This window comes from Rana temporaria, chromosome 1 (assembly GCF_905171775.1).
Source record: "Rana temporaria chromosome 1, aRanTem1.1, whole genome shotgun sequence".
Taxonomy (NCBI): domain Eukaryota; kingdom Metazoa; phylum Chordata; class Amphibia; order Anura; family Ranidae; genus Rana; species Rana temporaria.
In genome coordinates this window covers 55,460,478-55,479,362 of record NC_053489.1, presented here as the reverse complement: position 1 = coordinate 55,479,362, position 18,885 = coordinate 55,460,478, and the positions used below count along the sequence as shown (strand labels likewise).

Here is an 18,885-nt window from a genome sequence, read left to right as displayed (position 1 = left end):
TTTTGCTTGACAATAATAGGCTTACAGTAGAACCATCCAGCAGCACTTTCTTAGCACTGCACTTGGTTTTCTACTATTTCCCCCTCAATCACCCTTATAGATTGACAGATGTAAACGGATGTTTCTGTTTAAACCCACCTACCTTCCGTCAGGTATTTTATTTTTTTAATATATATAATGTATGTAGCGCCCTGCTACTGTTCATAGCTGGTGCTGCTGTAAATTTAGAGGGTGATCCGAGAGTTAGTTGCCTCTGACCGTGTTTATTTGGCTAAATTCAGGGCCTCTGTTCCAGCTTTGACTGTACTGTATGTGTTCACTGTCGTTGTCTGGGGAGATGGTTCCGCCCCGGACCGACAGGTGGCAGCAGTAGGGTCAAGGTAGTGTGGATATTCTTCCCCGACGGCCAATCAGTGGGGGTTGATCACCTCGCTATGCATGCTGGGGAGGGGTATTTAGGTAGCAGACGCCATTGGTTCGGGGTCGTCATTGCCTTCTTCCGCCTGGGCAGTCCCATCACCCCCGTGTGTGGCCCTCCTGGCCGGGTGTGTGATTAAGTGTTCCTGGCTCCGGGACCACGTCGGTCCGGAGCAAATAATCTGCTTTATGGGTAGTGTGGGTGAATTGTCCTGTGCTGTCTGTCCCGAGGGAGGAAGCCGACCAATGAAAAACCTGTCTGAGGGAATACCGAACACGAGGCTGGTATCTCAGGAGAGGCCTACTGCTTCATCGAAGGACACATAGTTTCTGAGAGGCTGGACGAAGGTCGCCTATCAGTCCTGAAATAAAACAAACTGTTCAAGGGAGTTGCGGGTGCTTAATCCAGTGTTGAGAAGGATTTTGGACAGAGAATATCTCCACCTTTTGGGAAGGTCTGTGGCAGAGACTTTGCTAAAGTTCCGAGTGACACTCTGGCTGCTAGACTAGTGAGAACAGCCTATCCAGATGCACTATACCCACTCTGGCTAGAGTGGTGACCAAAGTTGTTTTTGGAAGCAGGACTGTTTCCGAAACCAGTTATACGCCTGAATCCATTACCCATAACTTCTATCATCTCACCTACTACTACTTTTACCCCTTCGGGTAAAAAAGCACAGAAAAAGATACCTACAGTGTGGACATTGACTTTCTTACAGCTCTCATCCAGTACCCTAGACGGCGGAGAATTAGAGGTAACATGCCACCTAAATCAAACCAGAAGCTCCTTCGGGGGTAGTGCTAGCTATATCCCCCTTTCCATCTAGGGGGATCAAATCTGAGAGAGGTCAAGTGTAAGTGAACTCCTGGCTGCCCATTAGTGGCGGCTGGTGTGTGGGTCGTCTTCTTCTTCTTTTTTTTTTTTTTTTGGGGGGGTGGCAAACAACCGCTCCACCCATGCCCTTCTAACATTCACAGTCTCTTCCCCTGCATATCTCCACTGCAGACTATTGCTCCTCCTCCTATGCACTGGCTCCTGCAGAGTATCACTCCCTTGAACTCCTCTTTGTACAAATCTTTTGCTGCAAAATTGTTAGATTCCTGTCTCCTCACTTCCAGGAAGACAAAAAGGATCACTCTGGATAACCCCAGCTTGCTGGCTGTACTTTGTTAATGTAATAAAGTCTCTTGACTGGTGTTGCTTGATCAAATCAATAAGCCAGAGGTACTCGGTACCTCCCCCTGATGGCCTAGCAATGGCAGCAATAAGCGAATTACTGCTCTCAGCCAGTCCATAACTGCAAACGCTGCATTCCCTGGCCACAGCATTCTGCACTACTCTCAACAATCCTCCTCTTGCTTCTTCCACACTGACCTTCTCCAAATTGCAAGTCCTGTGTTCCCCGGTCACAGGAGCATGACACTAACTCCATGGTGAAGATCTTTATCCAGGAATAAATCCTAGCGGCTCCTCCGCGCTTGACGTGTTTTCCACGTGGGGACGCCCTGCAGCAACTGCCTAAACCTCCATTCTCCTTTCTCCCCCCCCCCCCCCCAAATCACAAACCTAATACCCACATAAATCCGCCGCAATCACCAAAATTCACTCTAAAACCCATTTCCATCGATGCCACTAAAAATATCATCGCGACTCTGCGTAACAGCACAGCACCCAATGATATCATCCCCACTAAACTGCTGAAAGAAAGTGCAGATATACTGGCACCAGCTATCACGCAGCTCATAAACCAATCATTCAAGGAGGGCATGGTGCCCACCTTGCTTAAACAAGGTACAATAAAACCAATTCTAAAAACACCTACCCTCGACCCCAAAGACCCAAACAACCAGAGGCCCATAACAGGTCTAAATGTTTTCTCCAAGGTAATGGAGAAAGTAGTTGTACAACAGCTGCAACTGCATTTAGACACTCATAAATTACTCGACCCGTTTCAATCAGGCTTCCGTCCGGGTCACGGAACAGAAACTGCGCTGCTCAAAATATGTGATGAAGCTCTAGAGGCCGCAGACGAAGGAGAATCTTGTCTCCTGATACTGCTGGACCTAAGCGCGGCTTTTGACACTGTAGACCACGGACTACTACTGGCTAGGTTAGCTGAAGTAGCCGGAGTCGCTGAAGGTGTTTTACCCTGGTTCTCCTCCTTCTTGGAAAACCGATCACAAATGGTGAAACTGGGGTCTTTCACTTCTGAAAAACATACAGTGTCATGCGGAGTCCCTCAGGGATCTCCCTTGTCGCCCATATTGTTTAATATCTATCTTCGCCCTCTCTTTGAAATCATCAGTAACCAGAAGTTACTTTACCATTCCTACGCAGACGACACACAACTGTATTTCCGCATCTGCAACAAAAAGGATCATTCTCTTGGACTAGAGAAATGCCTTACTCTAATAAGATAACTGGATGACAAAGAGTTGTCTTAAACTCAACGGTTCGAAAACAGAACTTCTCCTGTTTCACGCCAACCGGAAAAATCACCCCGTGTCAACATAGTTTTACCCAGAATGGCTGGGGGAGTCCATCACCCCTAGCACCAAAGTCAAAAGTCTGAGTCATTTTCGATACCTACATGACAATGGATGCACGAATAGGGTCAGTAGTCAACGGATCCCACCATCTGCTGCGCCTACTACGCAGACTCGCGCCCTTTATCCCGAAAGAGGACATTGCAGTCGTGGTGGGAACAATCATGAATTCCAGACTCAACTAAGCAAATGCCCTCTATCTAGGACTCCCCAAATACCAAATCACTCGCCTGCAAGTCATTCAAAATACGGCCGCTCGTCTTGTGACCGGAAAAAAAACATGGAAATCAATCTCACCTTCACTGAGATCCCTTCATTGGTTGCCGGTAAAAGACAGAATCACTTTCAAGGCACTCTGCCTAATACATAAGTGTATTCAAGGCAACGCCCCCCAATATCTATGCGAAAAAATAAAAGCCCATAACCCCAATCACATTCTGCGATCCACCAATCAAAACCTACTCCAGATACCCAAAGCCAGATACAAGTCCAAAGGAGATTGAAGATTTGCAGTCCAGGGACCTTGCCTGTGGAATGCACTACCAACCACTATCCGACTGGAGTCGGACCACTTGGCCTTCAGGAGAAAGATTAAAACCCATCTCTTCTGAGGTCAAGGGGTTCCTTACCCATGAAATGGATACAGCGCCCAGAGGCGATTCAGTTCCCATGTGTTGCGCTTTACAAGTTTCTCACTCGCTCACATCTCTTCCTAGCAGCATGTGAGCTTATATGGGAGGCTTGCCTTCTGCCAATACTGAATGGGGATTGGTCAGAGCTCATCACATGAGCTGCCTGTCACTTAAAACTTCAGGTCCAAAACAATCTTCCTGAAAGCAGGAAGGGCACCTCTGAGTCAGAGCACAGGTGATCACACCCACTACTGCAATAAACACTCCCAGCCCCAGATCAAAACAGACAGGCCTAGCCTAAAGCACAGGCCTGCCTAAATTTGCCTGCACTGATAGCTTAAACATAGACAAATCCTATTCTAGCACCTACCTAAATGTACAAGGTGCTACAACCCTAATAATGTTGCTTTCAAAGTGTTGTTGTGTGTTTTTTTTTTTTTTTTTTTTTATCATAATCCCCCACACCTTATGCTCTGCCCCATTTTATAATATCCTCCCTATGTTTAATAACTTATACCATGTACACAGATTCTTGGTGGCCCATACGTATTTCATGCTCAGAACAGTACATATCTTTATTGTAACCATTTTCCCCCCATTTGACTGTCTATGTTCTTACCCCTCAGGATAGCATAAGATTTAAAATTAAGTTAACCGGTGACAAAACTGATTTCATCACCCTACCTGAGGCACTTACATGGCATCTTCCCCAACATTAGCTCCTTACTTTTTACTCTTTTGATACCTAATGCAATCTAATACTTTCTTTACTGTTGGAGCAGAGCAGATTTTTTATTTATTTTTTCCCCAGTATTGCAAGCTGTGTAACTATATAGTATTTTACCAATTTATCCCGTATGTTACCCTTTTGTGTACTTGCTGCGTGGGCAATACCGCTGTTAAACTGTTATTCCTGCAAATTAAATCAAAATGATTGAATCCGAATAAAAAATAGCAATTTGTTTAAATAGTCCTTGTTCTCCTTTTGATACTTGGCTGTTCATTGTTCATGACTACATAATATACTGCAAATGGCCAAGTAATCTATCACACAAAGGGAAATCTAGAAACTTGAATGAAAACCACTTAAAGGATCACTAAAGGAATTTTTTTTTTTAGCTAAATAGCTTCCTTTACCTTACTGCAGTAGTGGTTTCATGTCCTTATTGTTCCTGTTTGCTTTGAAGTTGCTGTAATTCTGCTGTGATCTCCACACTTCCTGCTTGTCTGGCTCCTTATGAAAAATCTCATGGCAGCTTTTCACTGTGGTCCAAACTGTGTGTCTAAAACTCCTCAGAACCAGATTCATTTTAAAAACAAAACACTGCCCTGGATTTGTTTGTTTTTGTTCTGTGGGTCTCTTTACTTCACATAAACATGAAACCAGTTTAAAAACGAAAGTGTAACTACAGGCACATTATATGATTGAATTTAATCTATATTTAATCATTTTTAAAAGGAATCAGTTAACTTTTATGTCTCTATACCCTGTAAACAGTCATTTCAGCAAACATTTTTTTTCCCTTTAGTGCTCCTTTAAGTCTTGTCAGTTCCCCCAGTTCAGATCTACAAGGCAATATGTTATTTGTGAACCTTTTACATCCTCGCGTTTCTTCCTTCTGTGTGCCCTTTACTCTGCACTGACTTCTGGCATATTATTAGACATGCAGTTATATATAAAGAGAACCTGGAGTGAGCTTATTCACTGAAGTAGTGGCAGCAGGACCACAGGGAATTACCTAACCTACTACCAGTTAGGTTCACAACCCTAGCCATACCCCCCAACTTTTTTGGATGGTTACGAGGGAGGCCTATTGGCAAAAGTATGTAGCACATAGGCTACATACACCCTTTAAAGGAAAATTCTACCAAAAGATTATTTAGTAAAACCCACAAGTGCTTTTACCACTATTCCTTTTATACTGGCTTTTGACATTTTACAAATTTTAGAAATTGAATGAAAGGTTTAGCACTGGGAAACAGGTTTTGAAAGATAAATAGTGTATTTTTATATACCTGTACAACTATATAGACCAGACAAAAAATGCGGGAGAGATGAGGAGGAAAGTGGGACAGAGGGACTTTGCTACAAATCGGAGATCGCTCCCAACTGTCCCTGATTTTCGAGGGACTATGACCCTACCTATTCCATTTGATATGTGTGCTTTAAAATGTAACCTGTGCTGTGCCCGTGCCCCCAGTGCTTACTTCCTCTCTATCCCCAGCAGCCCAGAATTTGCATAGAGGGGTGCTTTCTAACAGCTAGGGGAGGGTGGGCATTGTGTCAGATGTTGGGGGCGGCGGCAAGGGGGTGTGTTTGTGGAGCATGGTGTGAAAACAGTAAAGAGCAGACAGAGAGCTGTGGCTGAGTGAAATTGAGTGGGGCAACAGTCCACGGCTGCAATTACCGAACCACCCCCACCCCTCCCCCCCCTTTGTACTGGCCATGGATTCAAGAGTTTGACCAGTGCCTACTCGGATAAATCTCCTCTCTACCTCTGTGTAAGAACACTTCTATGGCAACACAAAGCACTGGAGTCTGAGAGCAAGAAAACAGTTGCAAGAAAAAGTATGTGAACCCTTTTGGAATGATATGGATTTTGCACAAATTGGTCGTGATGTGAATGAATGATGCCTCGCACAAAAGACCTACGATTAAGAATTGTTGACTTGCATAAAGCTGGAAAGGGTTATAAAAGTATCTCCAAAAGCCTTGCTGTTCATCAGTCCACGGTAAGATAAATTATCTATATATGGAGAAAGTTCAGCACTGCTGCTACTCTCCCTAGGAGTGGCCGTCCTGTAAAGATGACTGCAAGAGCACAGCGCAGACTGCTCAATGAGGTGAAGAAGAATCCTAGAGTGTCAGCTAAAGACTTACGAATGTCTCTGGCATATGCTAACATCCCTGTTAGCGAATCTACGATACGTAAAACACTAAACAAGAATGGATTTCATGGGAGGATACCACAGAAGAAGCCACTGCTGTCCAAAATAAACATTGCTGCACGTTTACAGTTTGCACAAGAGCACCTGGATGTTCCACAGCAGTACTGGCAAAATATTCTGTGGACAAATGAAACCAAAGTTGTTTTGTTTGGAAGTAACACACAACACTATGGGGTTGATTTACTAAAGGCAAATCCACGTTGCACTACAAGTGCACTGCAAGTGCACTTGCTTTAGATCTGAGGGGGACATGCAAGGAAAATAAAAAAACTTATTTTTTGCTTGTACATGATTGGATGATAAAATCAGCAGAGCTTCCCCTCAGTTCAGATCTTCCCCTCAGTTCTAAAGCGACTGCACTTCCAAGTGTACTTTCAGTGCACTTGTAGTGCAAAGTATATTTAACTTTAGTAAATCAACCCCTATGTGTGGAGAAAAAGAGGCACAGCACACCAACATCAAAACCTCATCCCAACTGTGAAGTATGGTGGTGGGGGCATCATGGTTTAGGGCTACTTTGCTGCATCAGGGCCTGGATGGATTGCTATCATCGAAGGGGAAAAATGAATTCCCAAGTTTATCAAGACATTTTTGCAGGAGAACTTAAGGCCATCTGTCCACCAGCTGAAGCTCAACAGAAGATGGGTGTTGCAACAGGACAACGACCCAAAGCATAGAAGTAAATCAACAGAATGGCTTAAACAGAAGAAAATACACCTTCTGGAGTGGCCCAGTCATAGTCCTGACCTCAACCCGATTGAGATGCTGTGGCATGACCTCAAGAAGGTGATTCACACCAGACATCCCAAGAATATTGCTGAACTGAAACAATTCTGTAAGGAGGAATAGTCAAGAATTACTCCTGACCGTTGTGCACGTCTGATCTGCAACTACAGGAAACGTTTGGTTGAAGTTATTGCTGCCAAAGGAGGTTCAACCAGTTGTTAAATCCAAGGGTTCACATGCAGCGTCCCACTCAGGACATGTGGGAACTGCAAAAGTATTACTTCTTTGTCATTGCTATATTGCATGTCATTTTGCATTGTATACCTGTGGTATCCCTGTTCATAGGCTGGTCAGGTGTGCTTCTTACTTCCCACCACAAGATGGGGATAGCACCACTCTGGGAAATCTATCCCAGCTCAGGCTTATCCGTGGTCAGTTGGTCAGTACAGGAAGCATGTGAAGGTGAGAGAAGGTCAGTCCAGAGAAGGGACACATTTAAACTGCTAAAATCAAAGGATAAAAGCCATTAATCGGCAGCAAAGACCTTTGAGTATAAAGGTGAAGGATTTATTAGCCTCCGGCAACCTCACCCATGTCACTGGATTCAAAAGGGACCAGACACAAGTAAGCATTATACTGAACCACAGCCTGAGTCCAGGCCTACTAAAGCCTATTAGCAGTGGATCAGCAGAACTCCTCTATTTACCCAGAGACTGTATGCTAACTGGATGTTTGTACTGCAACCAAAACCAGACACAGTAAAAGTTGTGAGTTGTATTCTACCACTGTCTACCTCATTCTTTCACATTGTTACTACAACTGGTTGTACCACCATTAACGGTACTGGCGTCACGACAAATTTCATCAAGGGACCCAGCCGCCACAAGCACTCTAAACACCCCTGTCATCACGGGCACCTCAACCACCATCTCGGCTGGCGTTTCCCTATCGCAGAGCGTGCCCCGGAGGATTTCGTGCTATCTTCCCTTTCACTGTGCGACCGGCCCAGGGAGGCTTTCTGCTAACCGTGAGTAAACCGATGAACTGTATTATTGCTGTCTCTCATCGGCCCACCGTGCACCTCACGTGTTCCCCTGCGGTTCTGGCTCGTCGCATAAGAAAAATTGGCGTCACGAACAGGATAATTACCCCTGTGCCTAATCTAAAAGACTGTCGCATCAGAATAAGCCCCTTTGCTTTATTGAGAGACTATTTACTTATTGCATGCTGTGTGGGGCCACAGAACTGTTTGAACTGTTTAAAAGTTGCATGGAAGCGTTATCCCAGTTATCAGCATAAAAATCGCAGCATCCAAAGTGAGAAAATCAGACATTTGTGTGTTAACAAAACTGCATGCAGTATTTGAATTGACTATTTCCATTCACTTAAAATGGCTGCCAGAGACCTTCTTGTTCAAAAATTCCTACGCCATCACTGTGGATAAGTTAGTGACACCCCCTGAAGAGCGGGAAAGTTTGCCACCTATTTATGCAAAATTGTCCGGCCAGCCCGCCTTACCTTTGCTGTGTCAATCCTGGGAGGAAAGTGTGACAAACGCACGCCCCAGAAGTCGCGAGACTTTGCATGCGAGCAAAAGGAGAGAAAATAATCGCATTGCTTGCCGTCCGAGCAGTAATCGCAGCCTGTCAGGTGCCTCTACTAACTATAAGGAGCACTGATAGCTGGAACTCTGCCAGAGACCCAAAATCAACATTGCTGCAGCATTGTATTCAGCCGGCATTAAATTCTTAAAGGGCCATACACCCGCAAGACAGCGGTTGCCCATAGCAACAACGCACAAAAAGTGTCTAAAAACGCATTTGACTTACCTAACTAGAACTCACCTGCTGTTACCATGTCTGTGCAAGGAGATGACGTGCAGCCCGACCTCAGAGGACCCCCTGCATCAGCCGCAGTCGGTCCCAATGCAATACCAACTGCTGCAGCACCAAGTTTAATGCCTTTAACCATGCCTTATTATTTTGGGGCCCCCTGGTTCCCACGATATTCTGGGGAAATTCATACTTTAAGGGACTTTAAAGAAAAAATTCTGGCTATGTTCAGATTGTACCCTGTATCCCCAGAGCAACAGATGGAGATTCTTCTTGCGCAATTGGAAGGAGCTGCGCTCAGAGAAGTGAAATCTTGGCCGAGCTCAGAGAGAAAGACCATGGAGCAGATTTTTGAACGTCTCTACACCACCTTTGAACCCAGTACCGTGTCAGAGGTCAAGATGAGGTTCTTCAGCAAGAGACAGCAATCTGGTGAGTCACTCAGAGACTTTGCATTATCTTTGCAGGAAGCCCTTAGAGCTGTTGTCCAAGTAGACCCCCGTGAGGCAGAAAATCAGGACAAAACCCTGAAAGAACAATTTATTGAAGGCGTCCATACAGACAATCTAAAGAGCCAACTAAGAATGTTAGCCGCCCAACATCCAAGCGCTACCTTCTTAGATTTTAAAGAACTAGCTATCAGCATACTGGGAAAAAGCCCACCAACAGAACCTGTTAGATCTGTTGACGTGCCTGTATCACAGCTGGTTACCCCTGTAAAGTCTTTACCTATAGTCAGTCAGGCAACCCAAGCTCCAGTTCCTGACGCAGTTGCTGCCTTGACGGAGCAAGTCCGTTTTCTGACTAAAAGTCTGGAGAAAGTCCACCAAAAATTGGAACAATGGGAGAAACCATTAATGCTAGAGGATGAGAAACCTGTGTCCAGAAGACTCTTCCCCTCTAATTCTAGAGAGACGTATTCCAGAAATTCTGGCGGACGCCCCCCTGACCACACTAGTACCCCTAAGCGGCCTATCTGCACGTACTGTCACAAACCAGGCCATACAGAAGCAACCTGCTGGCAGTTAAACGGGAAACCCCCGAGGCCAAGGACCACCCCTCGGGAGGTAAACCAATAGGTCCAGAAGATCCCCACTGGATGCCAAGATACGTTGGATCCCGTCCTGAAGTGGCACTTCAAATAAATGGAGTTCCTTTTGTTGCCCTAGTTGACACCGGATCCCAAGTCACCACCATCCAACAAGCAGCCTTTGAAAAATACTGGGATCAAAATCAGCTTACCCAGCCTCCAGAATCCTGGCTGAGTCTCATAGCCAGTAACGGCAAACCCATACCAGTCCATGGTTATTGGGAACCTACCATTCAAGTAGGAGGAACTACAATACCTCGACAAGGCCTTATTGTGGTACAAGTCAGAGACAATAACCCTAACCCTCCAATAGTCCTAGGAATGAATGTCCTCAGGAACTGTTATGTTGAAATGCTAGAAGCCTTGCACCAGTTAGTGCCTACTGCCCCTCCTGATTCTAAGAAGGTGATCCAACAAACCATCCGTGTACTAAATGCGCAACAGAGATTCACCAACGAAAAAGGAGAAATTTGCTGTGCCCGCATACGGGATAAGCAACCTGTGATCCTCAAACCCAACACCGAAACTCTCTTGTGGTGCCGAGCTGTAGTCGGAATCCAAGGTCAAGACTACCAAGCCCTGGTAGAGCCTGTTGTTTTGGAAGACGAGCCTCTAGTTAGAGCTGCAAGGAGCCTAGTAACCGTCTCTGAAGGTAAAGTGCCTATATGACTCCTAAACTTGAGTGATAGCAGTGTAACACTATCAAAACACCTTCCTATTGCACAGCTAATCCAAGTCACTTTTCAAGATGTCATCAGTGTGGCTACAGCTACCACAGAGCAAAGTACCAAGAGACAGAACCCCCAGGACCAAAATGTAAACACATCCTGGTGGAAAGAACTTCATGTGGGAGATGCTTCCACACCGGTAAACCAAATGGAGGGAGTACTAAAAATTGTGAAGGAGCTTCACCTTGCCTTCAGTAAGCATTCCACCGACTATGGAGAAGTGGATATCATCAAGCACTCCATTCCTACAGGTTCACACCCACCGATCAAGGAAAGATATCGGCCTATACCACCAACTATGTACCAATCCGTAAAGCAAATGATCCAAGAGATGAAGGACTCCAATGTCATTAGAGACAGCCATAGTCCATGGGCTGCACCTCTAGTCCTTGTCCGTAAAAAGGATGGTAACATCAGATTCTGTGTGGATTACAGAAAAATTAACCAAATCACCCACAAGGATGCTTACCCTTTACCACGCATAGAGGAATCTTTGACAGCTTTAGGATCTTCAGCCTACTTCTCTACCCTTGATTTAACCAGTGGATACTATCAAGTACCCATGGCACCTGAAGATCGTGAGAAGACTGCATTTACCACCCCGATGGGCCTATTTGAGTTCAACCGCATGCCTTTTGGACTTTGCAATGCGCCCGGAACCTTTCAAAGATTAATGGAGCATTTTTTAGGACACAAAAATTTTGAAACCGTTCTGTTGTACTTAGATGATGTCATCATCTACTCCAAATCTTATGAAGATCGCTTGAAACATTTGGCTGAAGTTTTTCAAATCCTCATTAAACATGGACTCAAAGTCAAACCCTCTAAGTGCTATCTACTGAAGACAGAAGTCAAATACTTAGGGCATATTGTAAGCTCTGAAGGTGTTAAACCGGATCCAGAGAAGATAGCCGCAGTCCGAAATTGGCCTACTCCTACTACAGTGAAAGAAGTGAGGAGCTTTCTCAGTTTCGCAGGATACTACAGACGCTTTATTCCTCACTTTGCCCAAATTGCGGGGCCAATATTAGAACTTCTGAGAGGACATCCTAAGAGGTACCAAAAGTCTCCAATACCAGTCGAATGGAACACAGAAAGAGAAATTGCCTTCCAGCTCCTAAAGAAGAAGTTAACAGAACCACCAATCCTAGGCTATCCAGATTACCAGAAGCCATTTCATCTTTACACAGATGCTAGTAAGAAAGGTCTGGGAGCTGTCCTATCGCAGGTACAGGAAGGAAAAGAAAGAGTTATTTCCTACGCTAGTAGATCTCTTAAAGGTACTGAAAGAAACGACCAAAACTATAGTTCCTTCAAATTGGAATTCCTCGCACTCGTGTGGGCTGTTACAGAAAAATTTAAAGATTACCTTGCCGCAACACCATTTGTGGCCTTCACAGATAACAACCCGCTAGCACATCTGAATACCGCCAAGTTGGGAGCATTGGAACAAAGATGGGCCTCACGCCTAGCTAACTACGATTTCACCATAAAATACAGAACAGGAAAAGCAAATGAAAATGCGGATGCATTATCCCGTCTGCCTACCCAAGAAGACCCTACTACACAGGAAGATGTTTGGGAAGAGGTAGAAATGCCAGCTTTTTACAAAAATTTTGCCCAACAAGACATTATCACCATCAAAGGAAGAAAAGTCCTTAATCTTCAACAACAAGTGGATCCAAGATCCCAAGTGGACAAAGAAAGGTGGATCAAGCTGCAAAATGAAAGCAGAGTGTTGGGAGAACTGCAAGATTTCTTCACCAGCGGAAGAACCCCTGAAAGAATTTGCAGAAGAAATGCTGATCCAGAATTGTCAAAACTTTGGAGACACAGAAAACATCTCTTCCTACAGAAGGGCCTACTATTAAGAAGAACTTTAGACCCAATTACCTCGGATTGTCTATACCAAATCTTAATACCACGCCGAGATGCAAGAATCATTCTTGAGATGTATCATGATCAATCAGGACACTTTGGCGTGCAGAAGACAGAAGCCACCATCCGTAGAAGATTCTACTGGATTGGGATGAGAGGAGACATTGAAAAGTGGTGTCGAATGTTCCACCTGTGCTGTTGGAAGAAATGAAAAACATGACCAAAAAGCACCCTTACATCCCATTGTAAGTCGAACACCGCTAGAAATAGTTGCAATTGACCATGTGAAGCTGGAACCAAGTCGCTCAGGTTACACATACGCCATGACCAACATTGATCATTATACCAAATTTGTTGTAGCCGTACCTGTCAAGGACCTGACCGCTAGAACAACTGCAGATGCCTTCTGGAAACATTTCCTATTGCCATATGGATGCCCAGAAAGAATCCTTACAGATCAGGGATCTGCCTTTGAGTCGCAACTCTTCAAAGAACTGTGTACACTTCACAATTGCCAGAAAATCAGGACCACAGCCTACCACCCTCAAGGGAATGGACTCTGCGAGAAAATGAACCAAACTTTAATTGAGATGTTAAGAGCAGTACCTCCTGCTACAAGAAGTGATTGGCCTACTCTATTGCCTCAATTGATGTACACCTACAATAACACCATTCACTGTTCTACTGGGTATACACCTTACTATCTCATGTTTGGCCGACAAGGTAAACTACCTGCTGACCATACTTTGGGCGTACAAGTGCCTGATGCAATCAACCCTCTACCAAAGACTGATTGGGTGAGTGAGCACCAAAGACGTCTAATTGATGCACAAGAAATTGTTCAACATCGCATGGAACGTGCTCATGAAAAGCAACAAAGAGATTATAACCAATCTGCCAAAGCAGAACCTCTCAAAATTGGTGACCATGTATGGTTAAAAAACAACCATCGCACCAGCAAGTTAGATAGCAAATGGGAGAGAGAACCTTACACCATTACAGCTATTCTCAATCCAGAGACTGATACTTATGAGATCACTAAAGAAAACAAATCACGTGTAGTACATCGCAATCGCCTTAAGTTATGTCTCAAGGAAAGTACTCAAGAAGAAACTCTTCAAGAAGAAGCTATCCAAGAGGAAACACAATCCATAGAACCAGAGCCTACAAAATCATCTGATTCAGAGAATCCACTACAGTCTTTTGGAAAAGCATTATTAGACTCTGATCCTTTACAATGGTTCCTTACACCATGCCTCAATATCTTAGTGCCTGCCAAGAACAATACAACCGCACTTCAACCAGAGGAGCTATCTCAAGAAGTGTCTACTACAGCTCAAGAGACACCAAGTTCCCTTGAAACAAGGCCTGTAGAAACTCAGCCGCTAAGAAGATCTGACAGAACTACAAGAGGACGACCACCTGTCCGTTTGGAGGATTACCTGCACCAGCAGCCGAGAAGTCGACTACCGACTCTGTCATCTCATCGTTGAGTGCATCCTTACATCGTCTGAAGTTCCAGAGTGAGAAGAAGACTTACTTGGGATATTATGTTTATTTCCTTTAAAGGACTTTTCAAAAGGACTACATACCTACTGTTTTGCAACGTTCAAGCCTGCACCCGGAGATAGACTTTCACGTACCTGAGCCTCCGTGATATTCATCTGTTGACATTTTCCTGTGCCCAGGGGACGGACTCATACCCTGTGAGCCTCCTGAGATGTTATTTTTGTTTTGTTTTTCTTTTTCCGTCTCATCGTGGACTATTCTGGTTTTGCCATACATCACCAGTCTTCAGAGGAAAAACTACACCCCTTTTTGTCACCTTTTGTCACATTTCGTTGTTGCCTGAGATATGTTTGCCTAACCCATTTTACTTGCAGATACAAGAAGTACAAGAATGGGGTTATATTGTTATTTCCTATGCATGCATGCTTTTCCCTTTCTCTTATATCTTACAGGAAGACACAACATCGAGTCAAAAGTGTGCCGAGGTCGACACACGTTTTACCATGGGGGTATGCAGCGTCCCACTCAGGACATGTGGGAACTGCAAAAGTATTACTTCTTTGTCATTGCTATATTGCATGTCATTTTGCATTGTATACCTGTGGTATCCCTGTTCATAGGCTGGTCAGGTGTGCTTCTTACTTCCCACCACAAGATGGGGATAGCACCACTCTGGGAAATCTATCCCAGCTCAGGCTTATCCGTGGTCAGTTGGTCAGTACAGGAAGCATGTGAAGGTGAGAGAAGGTCAGTCCAGAGAAGGGACACATTTAAACTGCTAAAATCAAAGGATAAAAGCCATTAATCGGCAGCAAAGACCTTTGAGTATAAAGGTGAAGGATTTATTAGCCTCCGGCAACCTCACCCATGTCACTGGATTCAAAAGGGACCAGACACAAGTAAGCATTATACTGAACCACAGCCTGAGTCCAGGCCTACTAAAGCCTATTAGCAGTGGATCAGCAGAACTCCTCTATTTACCCAGAGACTGTATGCTAACTGGATGTTTGTACTGCAACCAAAACCAGACACACTAAAAGTTGTGAGTTGTATTCTACCACTGTCTACCTCATTCTTTCACATTGTTACTACAACTGGTTGTACCACCATTAACGGTACTGGCGTCACGACAAATTTCATCAAGGGACCCAGCCGCCACAAGCACTCTAAACACCCCTGTCATCACGGGCACCTCAACCACCATCTCGGCTGGCGTTTCCCTATCGCAGAGCGTGCCCCGGAGGATTTCGTGCTATCTTCCCTTTCACTGTGCGACCGGCCCAGGGGGGCTTTCTGCTAACCGTGAGTAAACCGATGAACTGTATTATTGCTGTCTCTCATCGGCCCACCGTGCACCTCACGTGTTCCCCTGCGGTTCTGGCTCGTCGCACACATACTTTTTTCCACCTGCACTGTGAATGTTTACATGGTGTGTTCAATAAAAACATGGTAACATTTAATTCTTTGTGTGTTATTAGTTTAAGCAGACTGTGATTGTCTATTGTTGTGACTTAGATGAAGATCCGATTACATTTTATAACCAATTTGTGCAGAAATCCATATAATTCCAAAAGGGTTCACATACTTTTTCTTGCAACTGTAGTAAGGCATTTTCAACCAAAAATTGGTTAAAAACATTAACCTACAGCCATACAGGATTATAATGAATAAAATGGGTGTGAAGCTTCAGATGTGCAAAACAGGGGGAGGGGGAGTTCATACAGAATGAGGTTCCACCATACAATACACAAAATATTAATGTTATGGAAGCAGCACTATAAGGAGCCAATAGCAGTAATTTCTCTAATAAAGGTATCTAGCCCATTTGTTTCTATATCACAACACATGGCTGTAGAGGAACACTACCTTTTGGAACAAGTTGTCCTTTTTAAGGAATGGTCCCACTCTCCTGAGTGCAGCCCGTCTGATCCAATGCTGCACAGCCAATACTTCAATCCAATGCTGCACACCCTTTCTTCTGTAACTGTCTCTGCTGGGTCCTCTTCATCCTGCACATACCCCCTATGCATTCTTATTGGAAAAGACAGCACTCCGCAAGACCACAGGAGGCTGCCATGAGTATGGCTCCTCCATAGGAATGAAAATGGGCCATGACCTGCATGTAAAGGATGACGAGGGCCCAGTGGGAACCATTTATTTTAGGCTGCTGTGCAAGGCGGAACAGTCAAGATTGCAGCCTAGCTGGTTCAGTACTTGTCCATTGCCCTGTTACAGCAATCAGAGGGGGCGATTTTTGTTCTGCTTCAAATACTGCTTTATGCATTGACATACTTCCTTAGACCCAGTCTGTCTGGACATTTGCTGACTCTGCACCATCCACAGGCCGCCTAATGCCGCGTACACACGATCATTTTTCAGCATGAAAAAAAAACATTGTTTTTTTTAAAAATGTCATTTAAAATGATCGTGTGTGGGCTTCACATCATTTTTCAGGTTCTGAAAAACGACCAAAAAGTTTTTCGAACATGCTGCATTTTTTAACGTTGTTTTAAACCATGTCAGGTTGTAAAAAATGATCGCGTGTGGGCTAAAACCCGTGCATGCTCAGAAGCAGGTTATGAGATGGGAGCGCTTGTTTTGGCAAAACTACCATTCATAATGGAGTGAACACATTCATCATGCTGTAACAGACAGAACAGCGCGAATCGTCTTTTACTAACACGGAATCAGCTAAAGCAGACCCAAGGGTGGCGTCATCCGAATGGAACGTCCCCTTTATAGTGCCGTTGTACATGTTGTACGTCACCGCGCTTTGCTAGAGCAGTTTTTTAAAAACTATAGTGTGTGTGTGGGGGCAATGTCGTTTTAATGATGAAGTTGGAAAAACTTCGGTTTTTTTCATGCCGAAAAATGATCGTGTGTACACGGCATAACTCTTCAATAAGACACAGAAGTTATTTTAGACAATTACAATACAAATTATGTTTTTCCCAGACTTTTGACGTATAAGACAATGACTTTCCTAAGGCCCATCTCTGAGAATATAACTACGTCTGACTCTGGAAACATGGAAGAAGTTGGGAGGTTTTAACTAAAGATTAAACTAGCACTAAACAGGAGGGGAGGACAGAGGAAGATACCAAAATCACATTGGTAAACTTGTCAGACACCACCCTTAGATGTGAGCATACAACAGAAAAATTATGATCTTCTGCAGTAAAATACAAGGCCTAAAAAAATTCTTTCCCTTTTTTTAAAGTGATTGTAAAGGCACAAGGTGTGTGTGTGTGTTTGTGTGTGGTGTTGTTTTTTTTTTTCATTTCATGAAGCTTTAAAGAAACAGGATCACTTTTTTTTTTTTTTTCTTTTTTTTTTTTGTAACATACGCTGTAAGTCTATGCTGAGGAAGAGGCAGTGCCACACAAAGGTCCCCATGATTTCTTACAATATGTAATACAATTATTAGACTGTTTTGGATCATAAAATAACTGAGAAGTTAACAGAGTTATACACTTGCATTGATTGTATTTGATTCAAATGGTGGTTGACTTGACATAATGATTATCTGAAACGCACGACATGGTAGCATTGCGGTAACAATATTTAGCATGATTTTTATTTTATTTTTTTTACGATTACAGCCGTATTTAAAGACAGCGGTGGCGTTGAGAAGAGAACTTGGGCAATAGTAATTACCATGCTGGGAGTTGTGGCTTTCGACTTTGCAGCGGACTTTATTGATGGACCGATAAAAGCCTATTTGTTTGATGTGTGCTCACACCAAGATAAGGAGAGAGGGCTTCATTACCACGCTTTATTGACAGGTGAGTGTGAACCCATCATCACTTCTCTCATTCCTATTCATTGCATTTATAGACCAGACCATTCTGAGTACACCCCATTTATCACCACCCTCTGAACTCGCCCCTGTAGCCAGTTTTCAATCCATGTACTCACCCTATGGTCCATGCCAAAAGACCTTACTTTGCACAGTATACATTTTTGGGGAATTGTATCAAATGCTTTTGCAAAATCCAGATACACCACGTCTGAGCCTTCCTTTATTTAGATAGCAACTCACCTCCTCATAGAAGGTTAACAAATTGGTTTGGCAAGAACGATTCTTCATGAATCCATGCTGATTACAGCTAATGATACATTTTTTGTCATTACTAAAATCTTGTATATAGGCACTTATTCCCTAAAAGAGCTTGCATACTATTGATGTTAGGCTAACTGGTCTGTAACTCCCAGGAATGTATCTTTGCCCCTTTTTTAAATTTTGGTGCTACATTAGCTTTTGTCTAATCGGCTGGTACCATTCCAGTCAGTAGACTGTTTGTAAGAATTCGGAACAATGGTCTGGCAATTACCGTTTTTATTGGTGTATAACACGCACCCCAATTTTAAGAGGGGAGTTTAAGGAAAAACATTTTTCACAGCCTTCTTTACACAGTACACAGCCCCCCTCCCCAGTATACAGCTCCCGTCCATTATACTTCCCCCCTCCCTCCCCAGTATACACCCCTCATGCATTATACATCCCCCTATCCATTATACATCCCTCCCATCCAGTACACAGCCCCCCTGCACTATCAGAAGACCCCCAGTCTCCG

The 18,885-nt window shown here is 44.0% G+C and overlaps 1 protein-coding gene across 1 annotated transcript in view; it reads left to right on the top strand.

Annotated features, from left to right (window-relative positions):
• The window catches only part of SLC45A2 (solute carrier family 45 member 2), a 185,660-nt gene that overhangs the window by 8,402 nt on the left and 158,373 nt on the right, over window positions 1-18,885 (top strand). Inside the window, exon 2 of the mRNA XM_040338118.1 lies at window positions 17,911-18,093. Coding sequence (XP_040194052.1) covers window positions 17,911-18,093 — 183 coding nt within the window. The remainder of the gene's footprint in view (window positions 1-17,910; window positions 18,094-18,885) is intronic.